The 22,071-nt window shown below is 48.7% G+C and overlaps 1 protein-coding gene across 3 annotated transcripts in view; it reads right to left on the minus strand.

Annotated features, from left to right (window-relative positions):
- Window positions 1–22,071, minus strand: part of RASA1 (RAS p21 protein activator 1) — a 148,167-nt gene that overhangs the window by 30,744 nt on the left and 95,352 nt on the right. For 2 of the 3 annotated variants that reach the window (XM_075325129.1, XM_075325128.1), the window contains exons 17-22: window positions 21,682–21,841; window positions 21,334–21,476; window positions 21,093–21,208; window positions 19,016–19,102; window positions 17,890–17,957; window positions 3,870–3,958 (exon numbers count right to left, since the gene is read on the minus strand). In XM_075325129.1, the coding sequence (XP_075181244.1) occupies window positions 3,870–3,958; window positions 17,890–17,957; window positions 19,016–19,102; window positions 21,093–21,208; window positions 21,334–21,476; window positions 21,682–21,841 (663 nt within the window). Of the gene's footprint in view, window positions 1–3,868; window positions 3,959–17,889; window positions 17,958–19,015; window positions 19,103–21,092; window positions 21,209–21,333; window positions 21,477–21,681; window positions 21,842–22,071 lie in introns of all 3 variants that reach the window. The other variant, XM_075325127.1, reaches the window with a different exon arrangement.

Raw genomic sequence — 22,071 nt, forward strand, 5'->3', positions numbered from 1 at the left:
AACTGGTGCTTTTCTGCCAGAGAGGGTTGCTCCTCTGATACTGGCGGATTGAGATCCAGTACAGAATTAATGGAAGCAATCAAGTCACTAAGATCTGAGTCACCCTCAGAATCAATGGGATACATGGAGTTAGCCTCCGAGGTCCCTGTAAAGGCATCCTCCTTATCTTGCGAGTCAGGTCTTGAATCAGAGCCGCGGGATGAGGAGGGAGAGGAAACCCTGCGCCTTCTCTTAGGAGGATGGGGCCTGGGCCCTGATGATGAATCCTCTGTGAGCTCTGATGGACGGAGGTCAGAGGATAGGGACCCTAAAGGACCTTTATCAAGAGCATTAGAGGCACCCTGTGAAGGGGGCTGATGCATATTCATCAAAGTCCTGGACAGAAGTCCCATGGACTCAGCAAAAGACTGGGATATAGACCTAGAAAAGGACTCTACCCAGGCCGGGGGTTCAGCCACAGGTGCAGAAGCAGCCGGAAAGACCACTGGGGGTGAGACTCCAGGCTGTGGCACCGCCAAGTTAGAGCAGACATCACAATGTGGATAGGTGCTCGGTTCAGGCAGCAGGAGCTTACATGTAGCGCATACAGTATAAAGCTTTGGAGCCTTGCTCCTCGTGTGAGACATGCTGCTGGAGTGGGGGCTCTGCAAGAGAATGAACCCCAGGGAGAATATACAGAGGTCCACAACCAGAGACCGGCTGTGGCTTACCAGACCGCTGGAAGCGGTGTTGTGTGCCCTCCAGATCCTGAAGCCCGGACCCCCAATGCACAGCACCTCAGCAGGGATGCAGAGTGCAGAAAGGCCCAGCGCAGAGTGAACTCTGCCTGAGAAATGGCCGCCGGAGCGAAGAGAGGGGGCGGGACTTGGGAGCGTTCCTGTAGGAGAACAGGAACTGGAGGGCCATAGAGACCTGCAGGGGAGGGGGCACGCCCCAGCAGTGGGGAGTGTTCCTCCCCTATGCAGAACGGCCGCCGGGAGGAGCCGTGGCTGTCCCTCTGCATGAGTGACATGCGAGGGTAGTTAACAGAAACTAGGCCTCCGGCGAAGCCGGGGCCTAAATTTAAGCGGCGAGGCCGACGCGCAGGCACCATCGGCGCGGTTCTCGGGCGAAAGCTAGAGAACCCGCCGGAAATGTCAAAATAAATACATTCAGCATACTCTCCCCACACAATAAAGCACAGGGACCCCCAACACATAAACGTCTCAGGTACTTAGCTGCTGAGACGCAGGGCCAGGTCCCTGGGGATGAGTTCTCCGGTCCAACAGAATCCTCAAGGGGCTGTGGATGGAGACCGGTCTCCTGCAATGCATGGAGACCGTGCTGGCTCCCACTTCAAGCCAGAGCCCAGGAGGGATGGTGAAGGAGCACGGCATGTAAGGCTCCAGCCTTGGAAATCTACCTTACAACACCGCCGACACAGTGGGGTGAGAAGGGACATGCCGGGGGTCCAGACGTGGACCCGCACTTCTTCAATCTCTTCCAAAGAAAAAAATCATGAGAATGCATGTGTGGATGTATGCCTCCTGAACACAAAGCGATAAACTGGCTGGGACTGGCTCACCAGGGGGTGTATAAGCTCAGAGGGAGGAGCTACACTTTTAAGTGTAGTACTTTGTGTGTCCTCCGGAGGCAGAAGCTAAACACCCATGGTCTGGGTCTCCCAAAGGAACGATAAAGAAAGTTACCCTTAGCAGACAATCACCCACAAAACATTCAACCCAGTTGATTGTGACTTGTGACAAGATAGTGCATTGGCACTTAGTGTTATTGGGAGTTTTTTGTTTTTCATTTTTATTCCTTACCTTTTAATTTTGCACCTCAATAAATTTTGTATTTTAGGAGTACATTTCTTTTTCTGTGATTTATTTTCTGTTTGGTTTCTCCAACTTATCATTTTCTGTGAGAATACATGTGGTCCCATCAAACACAACCACCATGATCAGCGGATCACCACGGGTCACACTAGTAGTACCCCCCAGCAAACAGTTAATGTTTTTTTTAGTGGGAACTCACAAGCCAGCCAGGTATATATGCCTACAAAGTGGCATTACATAAACTACAACTAGCTCTCATTCAATCTCATGCCAATGTGCCCATAAGGCTACAAGGACAGGCATCAACCCCTCTAAGGTGAAGCCTCATCAATCCCATATTGGTAACAATAAGAATAAGAAAACCTGTCAGACACCTCTTTCCTCAATTTACTGTAGGTGTCAGGATAAATGTATAATTCTGATGGCTTTCTATGTTACTAGAGAGCAGAGCTCTTTGGAAGCTCCTAAGACCGTTATGGCTCTGTCTTCAAGGCTTACACTTTTAACCCCTCAAATCTGAATCCTCTACCATAGGATCCATGTGACAATTTGTTTTCCCTATAGATTTCCCCATGGACCTTGCTTTCAGACCAAATACAATAGCACATAAAGTAATGGAAAAAAAATCTCTTGGAGGGTAACTACACAATAAGTCAGTGTCCAAATATTTAACCCCTTACAACAACAGAAACCTTCCTAACGGGGCCAAAATTTTACAATTTTGACCAGTGTCACTTTAGGAGTTAACTCTGGAATGTTTGAATGGTTGCCGGTGATTCTGACATTGTTTTTTTAATGACATATTGCACTTCATGATAGTCGTTAATTTAGTTTGAAATTTTTAAGTTTGTGAAAATATCGTAATTTTGGCAAAATATTTGAAAATTTCGCAATTTTCAAACTTTCAATTCTTACTCCCTTAAACCAGAGAGCGATGTCACACAAAACAGTTAATAAATTACTTCTGGATTTCTTTTTTTAGGGGGGGTTGGAGGGGGTGGGATTTATATAGTTTTTTAGGTTTGGCTACTATCACACTAAAAAAAAGTTTATTTTTTTTAACAAAATAAAGGTTTCTTGCATAACTGCATTTCGAAACCTAGAGTTTTTTTTATTTTTGTGCTGACAGTCAAGTGAGGGCTTGTTTTTTGAGAGATGACTTGGAGTTTTTATTGATGACATTTTGGGCCATCATTTTTGATGTCTTTGTTTTCTGCTATTTTTGTGGGGCAGAACCCAGAAGAAACAGCAACCCAGGAATAGTTTTTGTTTACACCGTAGAGCGTATTATAAAACCTATAAGACCGCTTCATTCTTCGGATCAGTACAATTACAGCGATACCACATTTTTATTTATTTTTTTTATGTTTTGCCACTTTTTCACAATAAAAGTAATTTTATGGAAAAAAGGCGGCTTATTTTTTGCAGAACAAGATGTTTTCAGCAGTACCATTTTTATTTACATACGTTTATTACTTACGTCTAACTCCACTTTTTTCTGTCAGTTGTATGATGAAAAGTTTTTGTTAATTTTTTTTCGGTGTTCACTGAAGGGGTTAACTAGCAAGATAGTTTTATAGAGCCGGTTGCTACAGGCCCTGCCATACAATTGCATATTTTTGTTTATTTTTGTGTTTACATAATGTATTTATTGGTATAATTTTTTTTTTCCTCCATTTTGATTTTATTTTTTTTAGAACTTTTTCATTTTACTTAGCCCTATATGGGACAATAACTTCTATTAGTATGATCTCAGGTATAATGTATTACAATACAAGAGCAAAGCAATACATTATACCTGTCAGTATTACACTGATAGATCGCTTCTTAAACTATGCTCCTGGCGTGGTCTAAGAGGCTTGGGATATTTCGCAAAACCAGAAACATCTCTGGAGGATGTATTTTCTGCTTTGGCTATATAACCCAAGGCATGAGGGACACTGACTTACAGGAATAGCTACTCCACTTACACAGCATATGCATTTTGGTAATTGAAAACTCTTCTTAGCCTGTAATGTCTATAATTATGAAATGTGCAAAAACGTTTCTTACTTTGGCTACAAATTCAACCAAATTTGCTAAGTTTTGTAAAGACTTGGCGACCAGCGTCAATGTTCTTGCTGCAGTGGGTGAAGGAGAGTCTGTCATGGTAGAGAAAAGGAAGATTAATAGAAATAAGCAGAATGATCAACCAAGCGTTTTTACCACTATTGAGGATCTAGAAAAACAGATTACCGTATTTTTCGGACTAAGACGCACTTTTTCCCCCCATATATATGAGCAGGATGGGGGTATATGAGCAGGATGGGGGTATATGAGCAGGATGGGGGTATATGAGCAGGATGGGGGTATATGAGCAGGATGGGGGTATATGAGCAGGATGGGGGTATATGAGCAGGATGGGGGTATATGAGCAGGATGGGGGTATATGAGCAGGATGCGGCCATATGCCAGGATGATGGTATCTAGCAGGATGTGGGCTATACCAGGATGAGGGACATATACTGTATATACAAGGAAGGAGGATCATTACCAGGATGGGGTACCTAAGTAGAGAATTTGGGGACATTACCCCCATACCAAGTGTAAGCAGCAAATCCTCGCCCCATAACAGTGTGCCATGAACACATTTTTTGCTTAAAAAAGAGAATTTTGTTACTTACCGTAAATTCTTTTTCTTATAGTTCCGTATTGGGAGACCCAGACCATGGGTGTTTAGCTTCTGCCTCCGGAGGACACACAAAGTACTACACTTAAAAGAGTAGCTCCTCCCTCTGAGCTTATACACCCCCTGGTAGCCAGTCCTAGCCAGTTTAGTGCAAAAGCTGAAGGAGAATAGCCACCCACAAGTAGAACCGAGTAAGAACCGGAACAACCGGAGACTCTGTCCACGACAACAGCCGGTGATAACACACGGAACAAGAAAATTGCCAACAGGCAACAGGGAGGGAGCTGGGTCTCCCAATACGGAACTATAAGAAAAAGAATTTACGGTAAGTCACAAAATTCTCTTTTTCTTTATCATTCCTTTGGGAGACCCAGACCATGGGACGTTCCAAAGCTGTCCCTGGGTGGGAATAAACAGAAAAAACTAAGAAGTAGGCGGAGCCTAACTTCACAAGTGGGCGACAGCCGCCTTAAGGATGCGTCTGACCAAGCTCGCATCTGCCGAAGCATGAGCATGCACTTGGTAGTGCTTCGAAAAGGTGTGCAGGCTAGTCCAAGTGGCAGCCTGACAGACTTGTTGAGCCGTAGCCTGGTGCCTAAAAGCCCAAGAGGCACAGACAGCTCTGGTCGAGTGTGCTTTGATCCCCGGCGGGGGAGGCACCTGAGTACTCTGGTAGGCGTCCGAAATGGTCGATCTAATCCAACGGGCCAAGGTCGGCTTAGAAGCAGAGAGACCCTTGCGCCGCCCTGTGGTTAGCACAAAAAGAGGTGCACCGCCTAAGCGCAGCGGTGCGAGACACATAGATCCGGAGAGCACGCACCAGATCTAGAGTATGCAGCGCTTTCTCAAAGCAATGAACAGGGGCCGGACAGAAGGAAGGCAAGGAAATAGATAGATTTTTGTGTACTCACCGTAAAATCTCTTTCTCTGAGTCTTCATTGGGGGACACAGGACCATGGGTTATGCTGCTGTCACTAGGAGGCTGACACTAAGTAAACAGAAAAAGTTAGCTCCTCCCCAGCAGTATAACCCCTGAGCCAGAGGCGGACTCAATCAGTTTAGTGCACAAGCAGTAGGAGGAGTACCAAACAATCCGGAATAAGACAAGGAAAAAACCTTAACCAAATAGACGTGCGACCAATGGCCTGGGAATAAGGCCACTGAGGCAACAGACCGGTAAAATGTAACTCAAACAAAACACAAGCAGGGTGGGTGCTGTGTCCCCCAATGAAGACTCAGAGAAAGAGATTTTACGGTGAGTACACAAAAATCTATCTTTCTCCATCGTTTCATTGGGGGACACAGGACCATGGGATGTCCAAAAGCAGTCCCTGGGTGGGAAGAGAACCATCACCGGAGATCGGTAGGAAACCGCTACCTCCAGTCGGGCTTGACCCAGACCTACAATTACCTACCTTGTTACAGGTGTGCTACTGCCGCCCGCAAAGATAACGGCAAGACTGGCCACTGCCAAAGCTTGGGTGTGACCTGATAGGAACTAGGAAAGGTCTGCCTACTAGACCAGTAGGAGGCCCGGCAGACCTCGGTCCGTCAACGTCTGTAGTCCAATCATCCAAGAAACTCTCCTTGGACGGTAGAAAAAAACGGCGGAGGTCCGTTTTCCATGCGATAGGCTTCACCTATGACGGAAGGATCTCTATGGAAATCTTAGCCCTGGGCGCCAGCATGCGCCTCCTGGGACCGGATGAAAAGAGGAACTGTCCTGAAAGATGAACTGACTGTCGGAGTATACCGAAAAGTGCGGTCCGGACTAGGCTCTTTTCAGGCTGAGAGAAGGTACTAGAACCGAACTCGAAACCCCAAACACCTTATCTGGAAGGAAGGCGGGCTGCCTTGGACCGAAGGGAGGGTAGTGGCCGGAGCACCCCCCTTGCCCTACTGGAGGACCTGGAAAAACAGGGGGGGAACAAAGGCAACAAGAGAGAGATGTCCGCCCTGATGCCCCTTGAGACAAGGAGACGGTCACGAGGAGCCCACCTATCCAAACATGTGGGAGTAAGAAGCCCTCGGAAAAGCTAAAACCGAGAGCCGTGAGGTGAACCCATCGCTAGATTAAGGTCCCACGTCACTAGTGGACGGCGATGCCGCTGAGCCAGATGGACGCTTCTCTGCGTGAAACACCTTGGTCGTGGGACGATAAGTGATAAGCCTCTGAACTGAAATGACCGCGTCGACACCAGGCCCCTAGAGGGACGCGCTAGAAAGCCGCATCCAGATCTGACTGTCAGCATGGCAGTAGTGCAGGAAAGGAGCGAGAAAGAGAGAGGAAGAAGATGTGCTCTTTTACCCCCCGGATGAATGCCACACGTGTGGTAATACATTTTCGAGGGAACCAGCTCCCCGGTCTCCAACATTGTCTGCATCCTTCTTGCCAACCGGCCTGTGCGAGCAAGAACCCGGGATCCGCTCTTAAGGTCGGGAAACTTAGGGCTTCTAAGTCCTGGTGTCAGAGCGGGCTCGACACGGAAGAACTGGACGGTCTGGAAAGCGCCACAGGGCCTCTGCGAGTGGATTGAGTGACTTCTGTGAACTATGCTCGCCTGGGCCCCTCCATAGCCACCCTCTGCCTCGGTCCCTCTTGAGAAGCTCGAGATCATGGGAAGCCGTAAGCAGATGCCCAAGAAAATGAAAAAATGAACCGGCCTCACAGCCGGGCGAGGGCGTCGTCACCTAGCGCAGAAAAGGGGGGCACCCTAGGTGCGCCGTTGACTAGAAGCTGGATCGGGGGGCAAATAGGACCACTACTGGAGGTCTTCCTTCGTCGTAGATCTGGCTGGAGACTACCCGGTTGAGGAGCCATTCTGCCTAGGCGAGGCCCCTCCTGCTGAGAAAAAAACGGCCGTCCAAACGTCCACGGTAGGGAAGTGGACTGCTGAGATTAGAGAGCGCGAGATCCGGCCCAGAGCAAGATCTTCTTGACCTCTTCCTTATTCACGACACTTCCTGCGTCTCCCTGGTGGATGATGCACGCCACCGCTGTGGCATGGTCCGACTGGGACCTGATTGGAACAACCTCGCCCCAGTGAAGAAAACGTAACCAGTCTAACCGGATGGATCTGAAATCCTGGAATGCTGAAGGGGAGACCACACATAGGGGGTGTTCCTAGGGATCGTGCTGTGGAAAGTGGACAAGCCCACCCTAGCATAGGAGACTGGTAATGGCTGATGCTATTCGCCAGAGGAGACGGAGAGGGGATCTTCCCAGGGACCGGACACGAAAGCTGGTCCACTAGGAAGGGAAAGGCGGATCCCCCGGGGCAGACGGAGGTTACTTATCTCCGTTCTTCAGTGGGGACCTCTGGAAGGGCAAGGATGAACACCGGTAAGTGTACCACCGCTATCACCTCCCCCAGCCGCTGCGGAGTAACGTATCGAACCTAACTTGGTGCGGGGAAGGAAAAACTACTCCAGCGTGAAGAGTAACTTCCCTATGGCGGACTCGAAAAACATGCCTAAGGGGATGATCTACCGGGCCGAGATCTGAAAGGACTCCAACCGGTGGAACAGCTGCCCTAGTAGCGAGAAATGACGATGAGAAATAGAGGCGCCCTGACGGTTGCGGCTCGAACGGACAGGAGCCGAGCGGTGAAGGCGACGATCCTGAGCGTCTGGGCCGATGCTGGGAAGAGATGTGCCCTTCCCTCACGTAGCCTATGGAGAGATGTACACTTCCCTCACGTAGTCTAGGGGATCCACTGGACTAACCTATGTCCGAAGGTACGTTCACCTAAAGGCGGAAGGAAGGTCAGCGACTCTTTAGATGTCGCCTCCGCGATCCCGCTCCTGAGGCAGAGGCCTCGACGTGTGGTCACACTGCTGCTATAGGCTCAGACCGTGAAGCTGTGAAAGTGCCAGGGCTATGATGAGAAGGGACTTACCGAAGATGTCAACCAGTTCTGATCGGCAGATCTGGAATGTAGTCCTCTGCGTAGGGAGACCGTGTGGTCCCTGAGAGACGTCACCTTAGGGATGATCAGCCAAGAGGCAACCTGGCGAGTCGATCGCAGGGGGGCATGCCACTTCTCTCCGGAGCCCCTTGGAGAATGAATAAAGAGAATAACAAGACTTACCGCTGGTAACGTCCAGTCTGGCTGATGTCTGTGAAGGAGCAGTAGCTCTGCGAACTATTGGATGTCCACTGACAAACATCCTGGGTCCTCTAGAAAAGTCTTCAAGGAGACCTGTGTGCTCAGAGAGGAGAAGAGAACTATCCGTGGCCTTATGGTCTGACTCACCGTATCTTCCAGGCTAATCGTCATGCGCTGAAGCTCGGCGCTTGCCCGGAATCCAGCAGAGGTGGTACGTCTGGGTCATCCCCAGAGAGGTCGGAAGGCTTCTGGACGAGCGGGAGCTTTGGACCTGGGAATGAAGGAAAAACCAGGGGGAGGCGCCGAAGGCGAGACCTGGCGGGTACGCTTCGAGCAGCGGGTGAGGTCCCTGGTACGGGACTCACCTCCCCCGGTGCGTGCACGTAGAGAAGGACTGTCCGTACCTTTAAGGCTTGACTCACCATCCTTACCCGGCTATTAGTCATGCGCCAAACATCCCGGTACTCCTGCTCGAAGTCCAGCAGAGGTGGAAACGCTTGGGCCATCCCCGAAAGGTCGAAAGACTACTAGAGGAGAGGCAGTCTGGACCTGAGGAGTAAGGTGAACCCTGGGAGCGCAGAAGACGAGACCTGGCGGGTCCGCCTTGGGCAGAGGAAAAGATCCTTAGTACGGGACCCAACTCACCGGGGGAAAGGCGCCAGTCTTGCGGACGGTTACGGCAGAGCGACAGCCCGGGGGCGCAGCGCATGCGCACCCACCCGAGGGACGTCAGCACGGGTATGCGGGGTCTGAGAGAGAGAGCGCCAACCCGCCTGCCGGTGCGGGATACCGGTGCGTGCAGTGCCAGGGCCCGCGGAAGCTGGAGTACTAATGTGACAACGTTCGGGGCAATTCATAACTGAGAGAACAGCCCTAAACCAACTGTACCTCTTATGCAAATCAAGAACCCGAATAAGAGCTCGTAAGAGTTAATATACATAATATATATATATATATATACATATATATATATATATATATATATATATATACATATATGTACATAGAAAAACCACTTCCAGATTTCCATTATTTAGAACTTATATTGCAGACTCAAACAATAACCTTGAACACAAAGAAAAAAGGGGGGGTCTAGAATGCAACCATGTACTTTTTGCAAATATCAAAAAGTATGTTCTTACTAAGAATAAAAAGAGCAATTTACATATTGAAATAAACTGAGCCCCTGACAAAAGAACAGAACAACCACTACCGTTCAGTGGCTAATGTTGGCTACTTTTCCCCCCTATGAGTGGTTGCTGTAGCCTCAGCAATCCGCAGACTAGGGAGACTGCTATAATCAGTCTCTTTTTTTTTTTTTTTTTTTTTTTTAAAATGAATGCTGGGGTGGGAGTGGGGGGGGGGGCCGAGGAGAGCGGGAAAAACCCTCCACCGCCCTCTCCTGTGATGCCTGGGGCTGGGAGGAGGGTGGAGATTGAGCGGCCGGCGGCCAATCGCGCTGCGGCAGGAGGCGGGCCTAGGACGCCGGGGACAAGGCCGAAGCCGGGGCCTAAATTTTGAAGGCTGCCGGAGCATGGAGGGTACCGGCCGGCTGTCCGGTGGCTGCGGCGCAGCTGCGAAGACCGGATGGCGGCAGTGCGTGCGCTCTGTCGCCCGATGCGGCCCGGGGCGTCCGGTGACTAGGCCCAGGCCGGAGCCTAAAAGGAAGCAGCCAGCGCCGGATTATGTAGAAACCGGCGGTTCTACCTGTGGGGGCGGCGGCGCGGCAGCGACATCCGTGCACCGGCCGTCAGTGCGGACTCCAGCGCTGGGAGAGGACGTGGCCGGGGCGCCCGGTGAGTAGGCCCGGGACCGCAGAAGGATGAGGCAGGCAGGCAGGCAGGCAGGCAGGGATGGTGGACGCCGGTGGGGGCAGGGAGCCCCCTGAAGCAGCGCTGCGGGCCCCATCATCATCCAGACGCGCTGTGAGGTCCAGTCCCTGCTGTATGCCCTTGCACCCTTTGGGGTGATACCGCAGGGTGAATAGGAGGTGCCCCGGAAGGATTAGCCCAGCGTGCCAACCCGGGAGTGGTACCGTGGAATTGGACGGGGGAGAGGGCCCGAGAACTCAAGCTTCTGCGACCCAGGGGAGCGGTACCCACACGGGCTGCGAGGGCTGAGATAGAGAAACGATACCTGCAGAAAAAGAAAATTCCAACAGATGAGAGCGACGAGCGTCGCCGAGAGAAAAAAGAAAAAAAAAAAATATACGCAAAAAATCAAGTGGCTGAAGAGGGCCCAGTCGGCCCACATCAGCCTCCTACAACACTAAGCAAAAAACTGATTGAGTCCGCCTCTGGCTCAGGGGTTATACTGCTGGGGAGGAGCTAACTTTTTCTGTTTACTTAGTGTCAGCCTCCTAGTGACAGCAGCATAACCCATGGTCCTGTGTCCCCCAATGAAACGATGGAGAAATCCTGGTTAAGGTGGAAGACACCACCTTAGGAAGAAAGTCCGGGGTCGGACGGAGAACTACGTTGTCTTGGTGAAAAACCAAAAAAGGTGACTCCGAGGAGAGCGCAGCCAAATCAGAGACTCTCCTGAGAGAAGCTATGGCAACTAGAAAGGCCACCTTTTGAGAAAGACGATACAAAGAAAACCTCCCTAAGGGGCTCGAAAGGGGGTTTCTGCAATACCGTGAGGACCAAGTTAAGGTCCCAGGGATCCAAGGGCCGCCGATAAGGCGGAATGATGTGAGACACACCTTGCATGAAGGTGCGGACCTGAGCCAGCCGGGCGAGACGCCGCTGGAACAGCACTGATAGAGCTGAGACTTGTCCCTTGAGAGAGTTGAAGGACAGTCCTAGCTGCAGACCGGACTGTAAAAAAGACAGAAGGGTTGGCAAAGAGAATGGCCAAGGAGAATGGCCGGAAGAGCGACACCAGGACAGGAAAATTTTCCAAGTCCTGGGATAGATCTTGACGGAGGAAGACTTACGGGCCCGAGTCATAGTGGAGATGACTTCAGGAGGAATACCAGAAGCCGTCAAAATCCAGGACTCAAGAGCCACGCTGTCAATTTGAGTGCCGCAGAATTCGGGCGGAAAAACTGACCTTGCGAGAGCAGGTCTGGATGGTCCGGAAGATGCCACGGCATCTCCACGGACAGTTGGAGCAGGTCCGGATACCAAGCTCGCCTGGGCCAGTCCGGTGCAATGAGGATGACTCGACGGCCCTCCATTCTGATCTTGCGCAGGACTCTGGGCAAGAGAGCTAGAGGAGGAAACACGTAGGACAGACGAAACTGGGACCAGTCTTGAACCAGAGCGTCCGCGGCGAAGGCCTGAGAATCGTGGGTGCGAGCCACGTAAACCGGAACCTTGTTGTTGTGACGGGATGCCATTAGGTCCACGTCCGGAGTGCCCCACTTGCGGCAGATTGACTGAAACACTGCCAGGTGCAGGGACCACTAGCCACCGTCCACGGATTGACGGCTGAGATAATCTGCCTCCCAGTTTTCTACGCCAGGGATGTGGACTGCGGATACGGTGGACTTGGAGTCCTCTGCCCATTGAAGAATGCGTTGGACCTCCAACATTGCCAGGCGGCTGCGTGTCCCGCCTTGGTGATTGATGTAGGCAACCGCTGTTGCGTTGTCTGACTGGACTCGAATGTGCCTGCCCGCCAACAGGTGGTGAAAGGCTAGGAGAGCTAGAAGCACAGCTCTGGTTTCCAGCACATTGATTGAAACGGCTGACTCGGACAGAGTCCAAGTGCCCTGTGCTCTGTGGTGGAGATGAACCGCTCCCCAGCCGGATAGGCTGGCATCCGTGGTGAGAATCACCCAGGACGGAGTCAGGAAGGAGCGCCCTTGGGACAGGGAGAGGGGTCGAAGCCACAACTGAAGAGAGGTCCTGGTCCGTGGCGACAGAGCCACTAACCTCTGTAAGGAGGAAGGCCGCTTGTCCCAACAGCGGAGAATGTCCAGCTGCAGAGGACGCAGATTGAACTGGGCAAAGGGAACAGCCTCCATGGAGGCCACCATTTGACCCAGCACCTGCATCAGACGCCTGAGGGTATAACGGCGGGGCCTCAGGAGAGAGCGCACCGCCAACCGGAGTGACAGCTGTTTGTCTAAGGGCAACTTCACAAGTGCCGGCAAAGTCTCGAACTGCATCCCTAGGTACGTGAGACTCTGGGTCGGAGTCAGAGTGGGTTTGGGAAGATTGACAATCCACCCGAATTGGGCTAGGGTGGCGAGAGTGAGCGAAACACTCCGCTGACAGTCTGCGCTGGATGGACCCTTGACCAGAAGGTCGTCCAGATAAGGAAGCACTGCTAACCCCTGGAGGTGCAGGACCGCAATCACTGCCGCCATGACCTTGGTGAATACCCGAGGGGCCGTGGCTAACCCGAAGGGGAGAGCCATGAATTGGAAATGATCCTCTATCGCAAAACGTAACCAACGCTGATGTGACACTGCGATTGGCACATGTAGATAGGCATCTCTGATGTCGATGGACGCCAGGAACTCCCCTTGGGTCATAGAGGCAATGACTGATCGCAGACTCCATGCGAATATGCCGCACCCGGACATGCTTGTTGAGAAGCTTGAGATCCAGGATGGGCCGGAAGGTACCGTCCTTTTTTGGAACTAGGAAGAGATTGGAGTAAAAACCTCTGAACCGTTCCTGAGCGGGAACTGGGACAAACACTCCGTTTGCCTGCAAGGACGCCACGGCCTGCGAGAAGGCGGCGGCCTTGGAGCAGGGGGGAGTTGAGAGAAAAAAATCTGTTTGGAGGGCTGGAAGAGAATTCTATCCTGTAGCCGTGAGATATGATGTCTCTCACCCACTGATCGGAGACTTGCTTTAAAAAAGCGTCGCCAAAGTGGGAGAGCCTGCCACCGACTAAGGACATGGCTGGAGCGGGCCGAGAGTCATGAGGAAGCTGCCTTAGTGGCAGAACCTCCTGCGGTCTTCTGTGGACGCGCTTTTGGGCGCCAGTTGGATTTCTGATCCTTGGCTGAGTTAGCGAACGAGGCGGAAGGCTTAGAGGATGACCAGTTGGAGGAACGAAAGGAATGAAACCTCGATTGATTCCTACCCTGGGCGGGTTTCCTGGTCTTGGTTTGTGGCATGGAAGTACTCTTCCCGCCAGTAGCTTCTTTAATGATTTCATCCAGCTGTTCACCAAACAGCCATGAACCAGCAAAAGGGAGCCCAGCAAGAAACTTCTTGGAAGAAGCATCTGCCTTCCACTCTCGAAGCCACAAAATCCTGCGGATAACAAGAGAATTGGCTGAAACCACCGCAGTGCGGTGAGCAGCCTCTAGCATGGCAGACATGGCATAGGATGAAAAAGCTGAAGCCTGAGCAGTTAAGGTAACCATCTCAGGCATAGATTCCTTGGTGAGGGAATGCATCTCCTCTAGAGAAGCAGATATGGCTTTGAGAGCCCACACTGCTGCAAAAGTCGGGGAAAACGCGGCCCCCGCAGCTTCATACCCAATTTGGCCAGAAGGTCAATCTGACGGTCAGTGGAATCCTTAAGTGAGGTGCCGTCAGCCACCGACACAACGGTCCGGGCTGAGAGCCTAGACACCGGAGGGTCTACCTTTGGGGAGTGAGACCACTCCTTGACCACCTCAGGTGGAAAGGGAAAACGGTCATCAGAACCACGCTTTGGAAAGCATTTGTCAGGGCAGGCCCTGGGTTTGGTCACAGCGGTCTGAAAACTGGAGTGGTTAAAGAACACACTCTTCACTCTCTTAGGCGAGGTAAACTGATGTTTTTCTGTCAAAGAGAGTTGCTCCTCTGACACTGGCGGATTGAGATCCAGCACAGAATTAATAGAAGCAATCAAATCACTAAGATCTGAGTCACCCTCAGAGAAATCGATGGGATACATAGCCTCCAAGCCCCCAGTAAGGGCATCCTCCTCATCTTGAGTCAGCTCTTGAGACAGAGCCGTGGGATGGGGAGGGGGAGGAAACCCTGCGCCTTCTCTTAGAAGGACGGGGTCTGGGATCAGATGATGAATCCTCCGTGAGCTCTGATGGAAAGGAGGTCAGAGGATAGGAGTCCTCTGTCAAGAGTATTAGAGGCACCCTGTGAGGGGGGCTGATGCATATTCATCAAAGTCCTGGACAAAAGTCCCATGGACTCAGCAAATGACTGGGATATGGACCTAGAAAAGGACTCTACCCAGGCCGGGGGTTCAATCACAGGTGCAGCAGCAGCCTGAGAGACCACTGGGGGTGAGACTCCAGGCTGTGGCACCGCCAAGTTAGAGCAGACATCACAATGTGGATAGGTGCTCGGCTCAGGCAGCAGGAGCTTACATGCAGTGCATGCAGAATAAGCTTTGGAGCCTTGCTCCTTGTGTGAGACATGCTGCTGGAGTGGGGGCTTTGCAGAGAATGAACCCCAGGGAGAATATACAGAGGTCCACAACCGGAGACTGGCTGTGGCTTACCAGACCGCTGAGCGCGGTGTTGTGTGCCCTCCAGATCCCTAAGCCCGGTCCCCCAGTCGCAGCACCTCAGCAGAGATGCAGAATGCAGAATGTCCCAGAGCAGAGTGAACTCTGCCTGAGAAGAGGGCGTTCCTATAAAAAAGCGGGAACTGGAGGGCTAGAGAGACCTGCAGGGAAGGAGGGACGCCCCAGCAGTGGGGAGTGTCCCTCCCCTGTGTAGAACGGCCGCCGGGAGGAGCCGAACCTGTCCCTCTGCATGAATGACATGTGAGGGCAGAAAAATGAAACTAGGCCTCCGGCGAAGCCGGGGCCTAAATTTAAGCGGCTAGGCCGACAAGCAGGCACCATCGGCGCGGTTCTCAGGCAAAAGCTAGAGAACCCGCCGGAAAAGTTAAAACAATCACATACAGCATACTCTCCCCTTACAATAAAGAACCGGGACCCCCAACATAAACGTCTCAGGTACTTAGCTGCTGAGACGCAGGGCCATGTCCCTGGGGATGAGTGCTCCGGTCCAGCAGAATCCTCAAGGGGCTGTGGATGGAGACCAGACTCCTGCCAGGCATGGAGACCGTGCTGGCTCCCACTTCAAGCCAGAGCCCAGAAGGGATGGTGAAGGAGCGCGGCATGTAAGGCTGCAGCCTTGTAAATCAACCTTAACAACACCGCCGACACAGTGGGGTGAGAAGGGACATGCCGGGAGTCCAGACATGGACCCGCTTTTCTTCAAACTCTTTCCAAAAGTCAAACAATCAGATGAGAATGCATGTGTGGATGTATGCCTCCAGACACAAAGCGATAAACTGGCTAGGACTGGCTACCAGGGGGTGTATAAGCTCAGAGGGAGGAGCTACACTTTTAAGTGTAGTACTTTGTGTGTCCTCCGGTGGCAGAAGCTAAACACCCATGGTCTGGGTCTCCCAAAGGAACGATAAAGAAATGTTATTTTCCTCCTCTAAAACCAGGGTGCGTCTTATGGTCCGGTGCGTCTTATAGTCCGAAAAATACGGTATATAAATGGTACAAGCACAGCCTTATTATAGGGAAAACAACTCAACTGGGATATTACTAAAAACAAACAAAAAAAAAAAAAATCGAGGAGTCAAGATATATAAAGCATTATAATTTTATTCACAAACAATTAAAAAAAGGGATTGAGTTTAAGAAACGATGACCAGCAAAGAACTAAACAGAAAACAAACATGTGCAGCAAATGATGATATAAATACAACACAGTAACATAACAGGCGTAACCATATAACAATATGGCAGGAGTGCATATGTCAGGGTTATATGGTATACAAATTAGCATTCAATTATATGAGTGTCACAACACAAAGTACAGGGCTTCAAAGTGAAGTAAATATGTAACCACAGCATAGACTGTAGTTATATAAGATATGGGCTAGTCAGCAAAATGTCAAAAGGGACACAAAGTACAAATACTGAATATATTCAATCATGTCAGTTAGCGAGAATCCTCCATTCTGTGCCTATTGTTTTTACCCGTCACTGACCCCAACACAAGTTTGGTATACAATGCTTCCTCAGTGGCCCCCTGAAAAAGTGTTTCGCATATGTGGCTTACTCAGGGGTTGAAACAGTCACTGGGGGTGCTGTTAGGCAAGAACAATAGGCACATAATGGACAAGACCATCCCTGATCCTGACCCTTAGCACTTGCACTTTATGTGCTCTTATTGACATGTTGCTGATTACTTTACTATTTCATTCTCCCATGTTACCCTTTGTTGGTAGTCTTATCTTATATTCATACCAGTTTTTAATGGTTTGTGAATAAAGTATTTTTTTTTTGTATAGCGAGCATTCTTTAATACAGTAGTGGTTTCAGTACTGAAGTGATAGGTCACTTTCAAATTTGGTCACCTGTCACATGAGTCATGCAGCTAAGCCAGTGACAGGCCGCATGAACAAGTGACAGGCAGTTTGACCACAAGCTTAAGGATGGGGGGGGGGGGGTCACATTAATGTATGGCATCCGATGCGAGTGCATTGGATGTGATAGCTAGCTCCCGCTGTGCTGTGAGCGTAAGCCAAGTGTCATACAACTGTGATCTGTTCCTACGATCGGATCACGGCTGCGGAGGAGAAGGCAGGTGCTGCGGAGGACAGGGAGGGATTAATCTCCCTATCTCCTCCATTGCCAGCTGATGCGATTATCGCACTGCACTCCGGTGTCATCCAAGTGCAGTGCGATGTTTCATGGACTTGTATGGGTGCAAGTGAATACGGATCGGATTCCACCAGCAGCAGGATGCGACTGTTTTCTTGGTCTGATTAGGACTGAGAAAATAATCACAGATGGGAATGGCCCCATAGAGTAACAAAGGCCCGAGTAGAATGTGATTTTTTTTTATCGCATTCACTCGGTCCATTTTACCGCTGTGTGTCCTAGCTGTTTTACTGTCGATGCGTTTCAGAGAAAACATACTTTAAAAAGAAGTTTGGTATGGGGTGAACAGTTGCCTATGTAGGTTCCCACTGACTTCTCCCCCATTAGCTCAACTTCACCAACAGCTCTTTTATCGGAAATATGCCAATCAACCAAAGCCAAACAGTGAGAGGCAGCTCTTCTATTATTGATACCAAGAACAGTTTTAAGGGATTGTTCTTTCAATGGTCTCTACTGGGATAAGCAGAGGAGAAAGCTCTCAGTATATAATCAGCTGTTTGAGAGTCCTACATGGAGCAGACAATCCCAACATTCCTAACAACTCACTCCTAACAGTGAGCAGATTACACACGGTTAGGATTTTGCATGTTAGGTTCAAAATCAAATATAATACCTTTAATGTTTAATCGTGTCACAGCCTCTTTAATACCAATAAATGGAATGATGATACTTCAGGAAAACATACCTGAGATGATATTAAACATCCGAGGGTTCAGGATAGCTGGGCAGATTAATCGCAGGAAAACAAAGCCACTGAAAGTTTGATTAAAAAAAAAAAGTTAACTCAATGTTATTGGAAATTGATTTCCCCGACCCCTCAACTTTTACTGTTAGAATTATTAGCACATTTGAAATTATTGAGACATCTATTATCAAAGTAAGTACACCAGCTTTATCAGGTCCAAGTTTATTTATCTATGTAGTATATATGTTACCCGGCAATGTGTAAAAACAAGCAATGTATACAATGCCAGAAATTGGTCATCAAAGTATGAAATACATCAGGTGTTCATACATTTCCTAGTCATTCTATAGCATACCTAAATGACAAACAGGCGGAGTGTAGAATACTACAGGGGTGGTCCGTCCAAAAGTAGGTGGACAGAGCAGGCAGCAGCAGATCTGTGACACTGGGTCAGTTGCCCTTAGCATTAGCAACCAATCAGATTCCACCTTTCATTTTCCAAAGAGTCTGTGAGGAATGAAAAGTGGAATCTGATTGGTTGCTGAGGGCTGAAAAGTGGACGTGCCAAACTAACAAATGCCTTTGCGTCAAAAGAAAAAAAAAAAAAGAAAAAAAAAAAAGAATGAAGTACAACTCAAAATGCCATTCTAGCCTCTCGTGCTGCAACAAATAGTCAGGAATGACACTTCTGACTCCTTATTTTCCCAGCAAAGATATCCTGTTGTTCATTTTGCATTTCTTCTTTCTTGTTTTTGACTGTTTGTTACTAAAGACTAATAGTCAGGAATGACACTTCTGTTTCTTTGTGTTTTTCCCAGTAAAGATATCCTGTTGTTCATTTAGGATTTTTTCTTTCATTAGTTTTTTGACTGTTTGTTACTAAAGACTTTTCCAATCTGGGCATTATATCAGACTTTGCCTGAGCAGATCTTGTCATTCTTTATAATACCTAGGGAAAGTATAGAACAACGCAGATATTTCATACCTTGCCTGAAAACGACAGATATTGTATACATTGCCTAGATACTCTATAGAATGCCAGGTTTTCCTACATTGCCTGTAACATATATAGTAATACCATGTGTCAGAATAACGTTTTTATCTTGACTGCCATGTAGCCACTTACCTTACAACTCTTGTCCTCATCGTTGTATTAGGCGGCCACTTTTGTTGCACAGATCTCTGTAAGCATCCATATATATACCTCAAAGTCCTGGTAAAAAGATATAAAATGTGAACCATCATTACATGCTCTGCCATTAAAGGGAGAAAGACACATGGACCTGTTATCAGTATCCATAGTGCCTCGCTCCAGTAGGCATCTTTCTGACAGGCAATTGTAACAAAAAATTTAAAATGCCTCGATATTTACTTTAGTGAAAGAAAAAGTCAGGTAGGGACCCCAGAGGCGACAAGTTTTTAACAAGAGCGTATTCATTTTTCTTCTTTTATCATGTTATCTTTTAAACTCCTGAAGAACTCATTTGACTAGATAAGTGGTATGAGAAGTGTCTGGGTGCCGCTTATCCCCCTATAACAAACATCCATGTGATGTGAGCATATCTGTAGAGGAAGATGTCTGTAAACTGCTAATAATTATGTATTGTCAGTGTAAGTAATCAAGCTACAACCTGCAATAGGTCATTCATCTATATCAAAAGAGTTGTCTGGTGTTGTAGTGAAAGTTTTGAATCCTTAAAGTGCGCACCGCACACTGTCAGGATTTCCTGGTGTCTCTAAAGAGACTAGGCAGTCAAGTAACAGCAAGTAAGCAAGTTTCACATATGCGGTCATGTGACGACAATATGTGTTTAGCTCAATACAAGCAAACTGAGTGAGACTGTGCAAGTCTTGCCGGAATGTGGTTGGAAATATGTAAATTACATACTTGTGGTCATGTAACCACATAGTCTCTGAAGCAACACCGAAGTATCCTTACAACGTGCAGTGCGCGTGCTGTAAGGCTATGTGCCCGCGGGACAATATACCCGTGGATTTTGCCGAGGAAAACCTGCGAATTTATCTGGATTTTCTAGATAAATCCGCAGGTTTTAGGAAGTACAGATACTCCCCATGTTATGCTATGGGAGATGGAGTGCGCTGTGTCCATGCTTCGGTATGTGCGGCTGTGGAATATGCTGTGGATGTCCCGCAGCTGCACGTAACTGCATGTCAATTATTCCGGGGGAAATACCCACAGATGTCCCGGCCCTCCACTATGGAGATAGAGGCCGGGATGTCCGCAGGTAAGTCGCAGTAATGTCCGCAGGTTTACCGCAGATATTTTGCTGGAATCCCGCAGCAATGGATAGCTGCGGATTCCGGGGAGAAGCTGCGGGAAACCTGCGGACATACCTGCAGATATATCTGCAGGTACATAGTCCCGTGGGCACATAGCCTAAGGATTTAGAAGCCTGAATTCAGACTTTCACTACAAGTCCAAACCCTTTTAATATACCGTTTTTTTCATAATACTCTTCCACCCAAAAAATTGGGAGGAAAATGAGGAGTGCTTCTAATAATTTGAATGTAGCTTACCAGAAGGTGGTGGAGAGGAGTAACAGGAGGCATGGGCAATGCTTTGGGCGCTGTGATGTGGGCTGTGAGGCCAGGGCCATCCTAAAAATGTTGAAGGTGCGGGCTTCAAATAATGGCGCTCGGAGTCTGCGCGTGCGCAGCTGGAGCTCTTGGCTCAAGATCTCATCTGCGCACGCGTTGCCTCCAGCCCATTGATCTCCCAGTAGCGGACTTTAGGTAAATGGTGCCTGGAGGTGTGCAGATGAGATCTCTGCTTGTCATTGAGCTGATAGCTCAACCTGTGCACGCACCGACTCCAGGCACCATTTCTTTGAATCCTGCACCGCCGACAGTTTCTGAATGTTGCCTACCTCACAGTGCCCGTAGCGACCATCTAGTACACCCTCCACACAATCGCCCCTGCCATCTTCGACCCCATTCCTGGTAAGACACCACTGGATTATAAGACAGACCCCAACCCCCTTTTCTTCTCCTCTAAATTTGGGGTGCACCTTATAATCTGGCGAGTCTTATAACCTGAAAAATATGGTGAATGATTTTGTTTTGCACGTTGTAGCTTGGTTATGTGTGTTGGCCATACATAATTATTAGCATATTACAGATATATATTCCTACTTCACCAGAACACCAGAAAACCCCTTAAATTAGAAGATATCTGCACTTACGGAGGAAGTATTTCCGCTGCCATAAATATTTTTTCTACCAGCTCTGAAAGTAAAGCCAAGAGGTGGGCCAAGTTGGCGTTCACATCTTCATTCTTCTCCAACTTAGAGGGATTCAGCTGTGCAACATAACAATAGTAAATAAAGGATGTTAAAGTCACTGGGATAATATAGGTAGAAACTGATCAGATAAATTTAATTACTGATGTCAATTCTATTTATGGTTTAATAAGAGATTTCTTACCTCACAAGATTGTTTGCTATCCATTATTTTTAATATGGTGTCTTTCAGAGCATGATTGACAAAAGGAGTGGCAGTGGCTTTCATGTACTGCTCCATGAGTGTGCTGGCTAAAGTCGTAGCTCGGAAAAGAGTTGTAGGTTCTTCTACAATATGGGGGGAGGGAAATCACGTTTTATTAAACACAGAATGTAGACCACTAAAATAACTACACAGACAAAGAAGGATCACGTCGCTGTAAGCCATGATGAATCGACTCTCGCATAGTGCTCTCATTGTGAAGTCAGGTTAGGATATGAAAAATTTGGGGGCAGAAACAAAAAAAACAACAAAACAAAAAACTTTTATTACCTTCCACGCTGATTTCTTTGTCATTTAGTGTTCGCAAAAGCAAATATTCCATTTTTTCATGTAGGAAAATCCGCAGTAAGATGCTAGCAAGTAGTGTTCGATCCTGTCCACACACATGTGACAACGCATTTACAACGTGCAGCTCCTTCTGAAAAATAAGCTGCGAGAGAAAAATAAACTATTAAATTCCAAGGCTTGCTGTGTGACATTCGCTATATAAGCAATAGTCGGGAACCAGAAAGTAAAGTAAGGATGACGCCCGCTCTGGCCTGTCATATTACACCTTATTAATCTAAATGGCATGTCATACTACATGTATGACAAAAAAAGAGCCAGTTGCACTCTGAAATGCTATAACAAGAAAACCATGAATGTAAGAATATAGATTTG

Source organism: Anomaloglossus baeobatrachus, chromosome 1 (genome assembly GCF_048569485.1).
Source record: "Anomaloglossus baeobatrachus isolate aAnoBae1 chromosome 1, aAnoBae1.hap1, whole genome shotgun sequence".
Taxonomy (NCBI): domain Eukaryota; kingdom Metazoa; phylum Chordata; class Amphibia; order Anura; family Aromobatidae; genus Anomaloglossus; species Anomaloglossus baeobatrachus.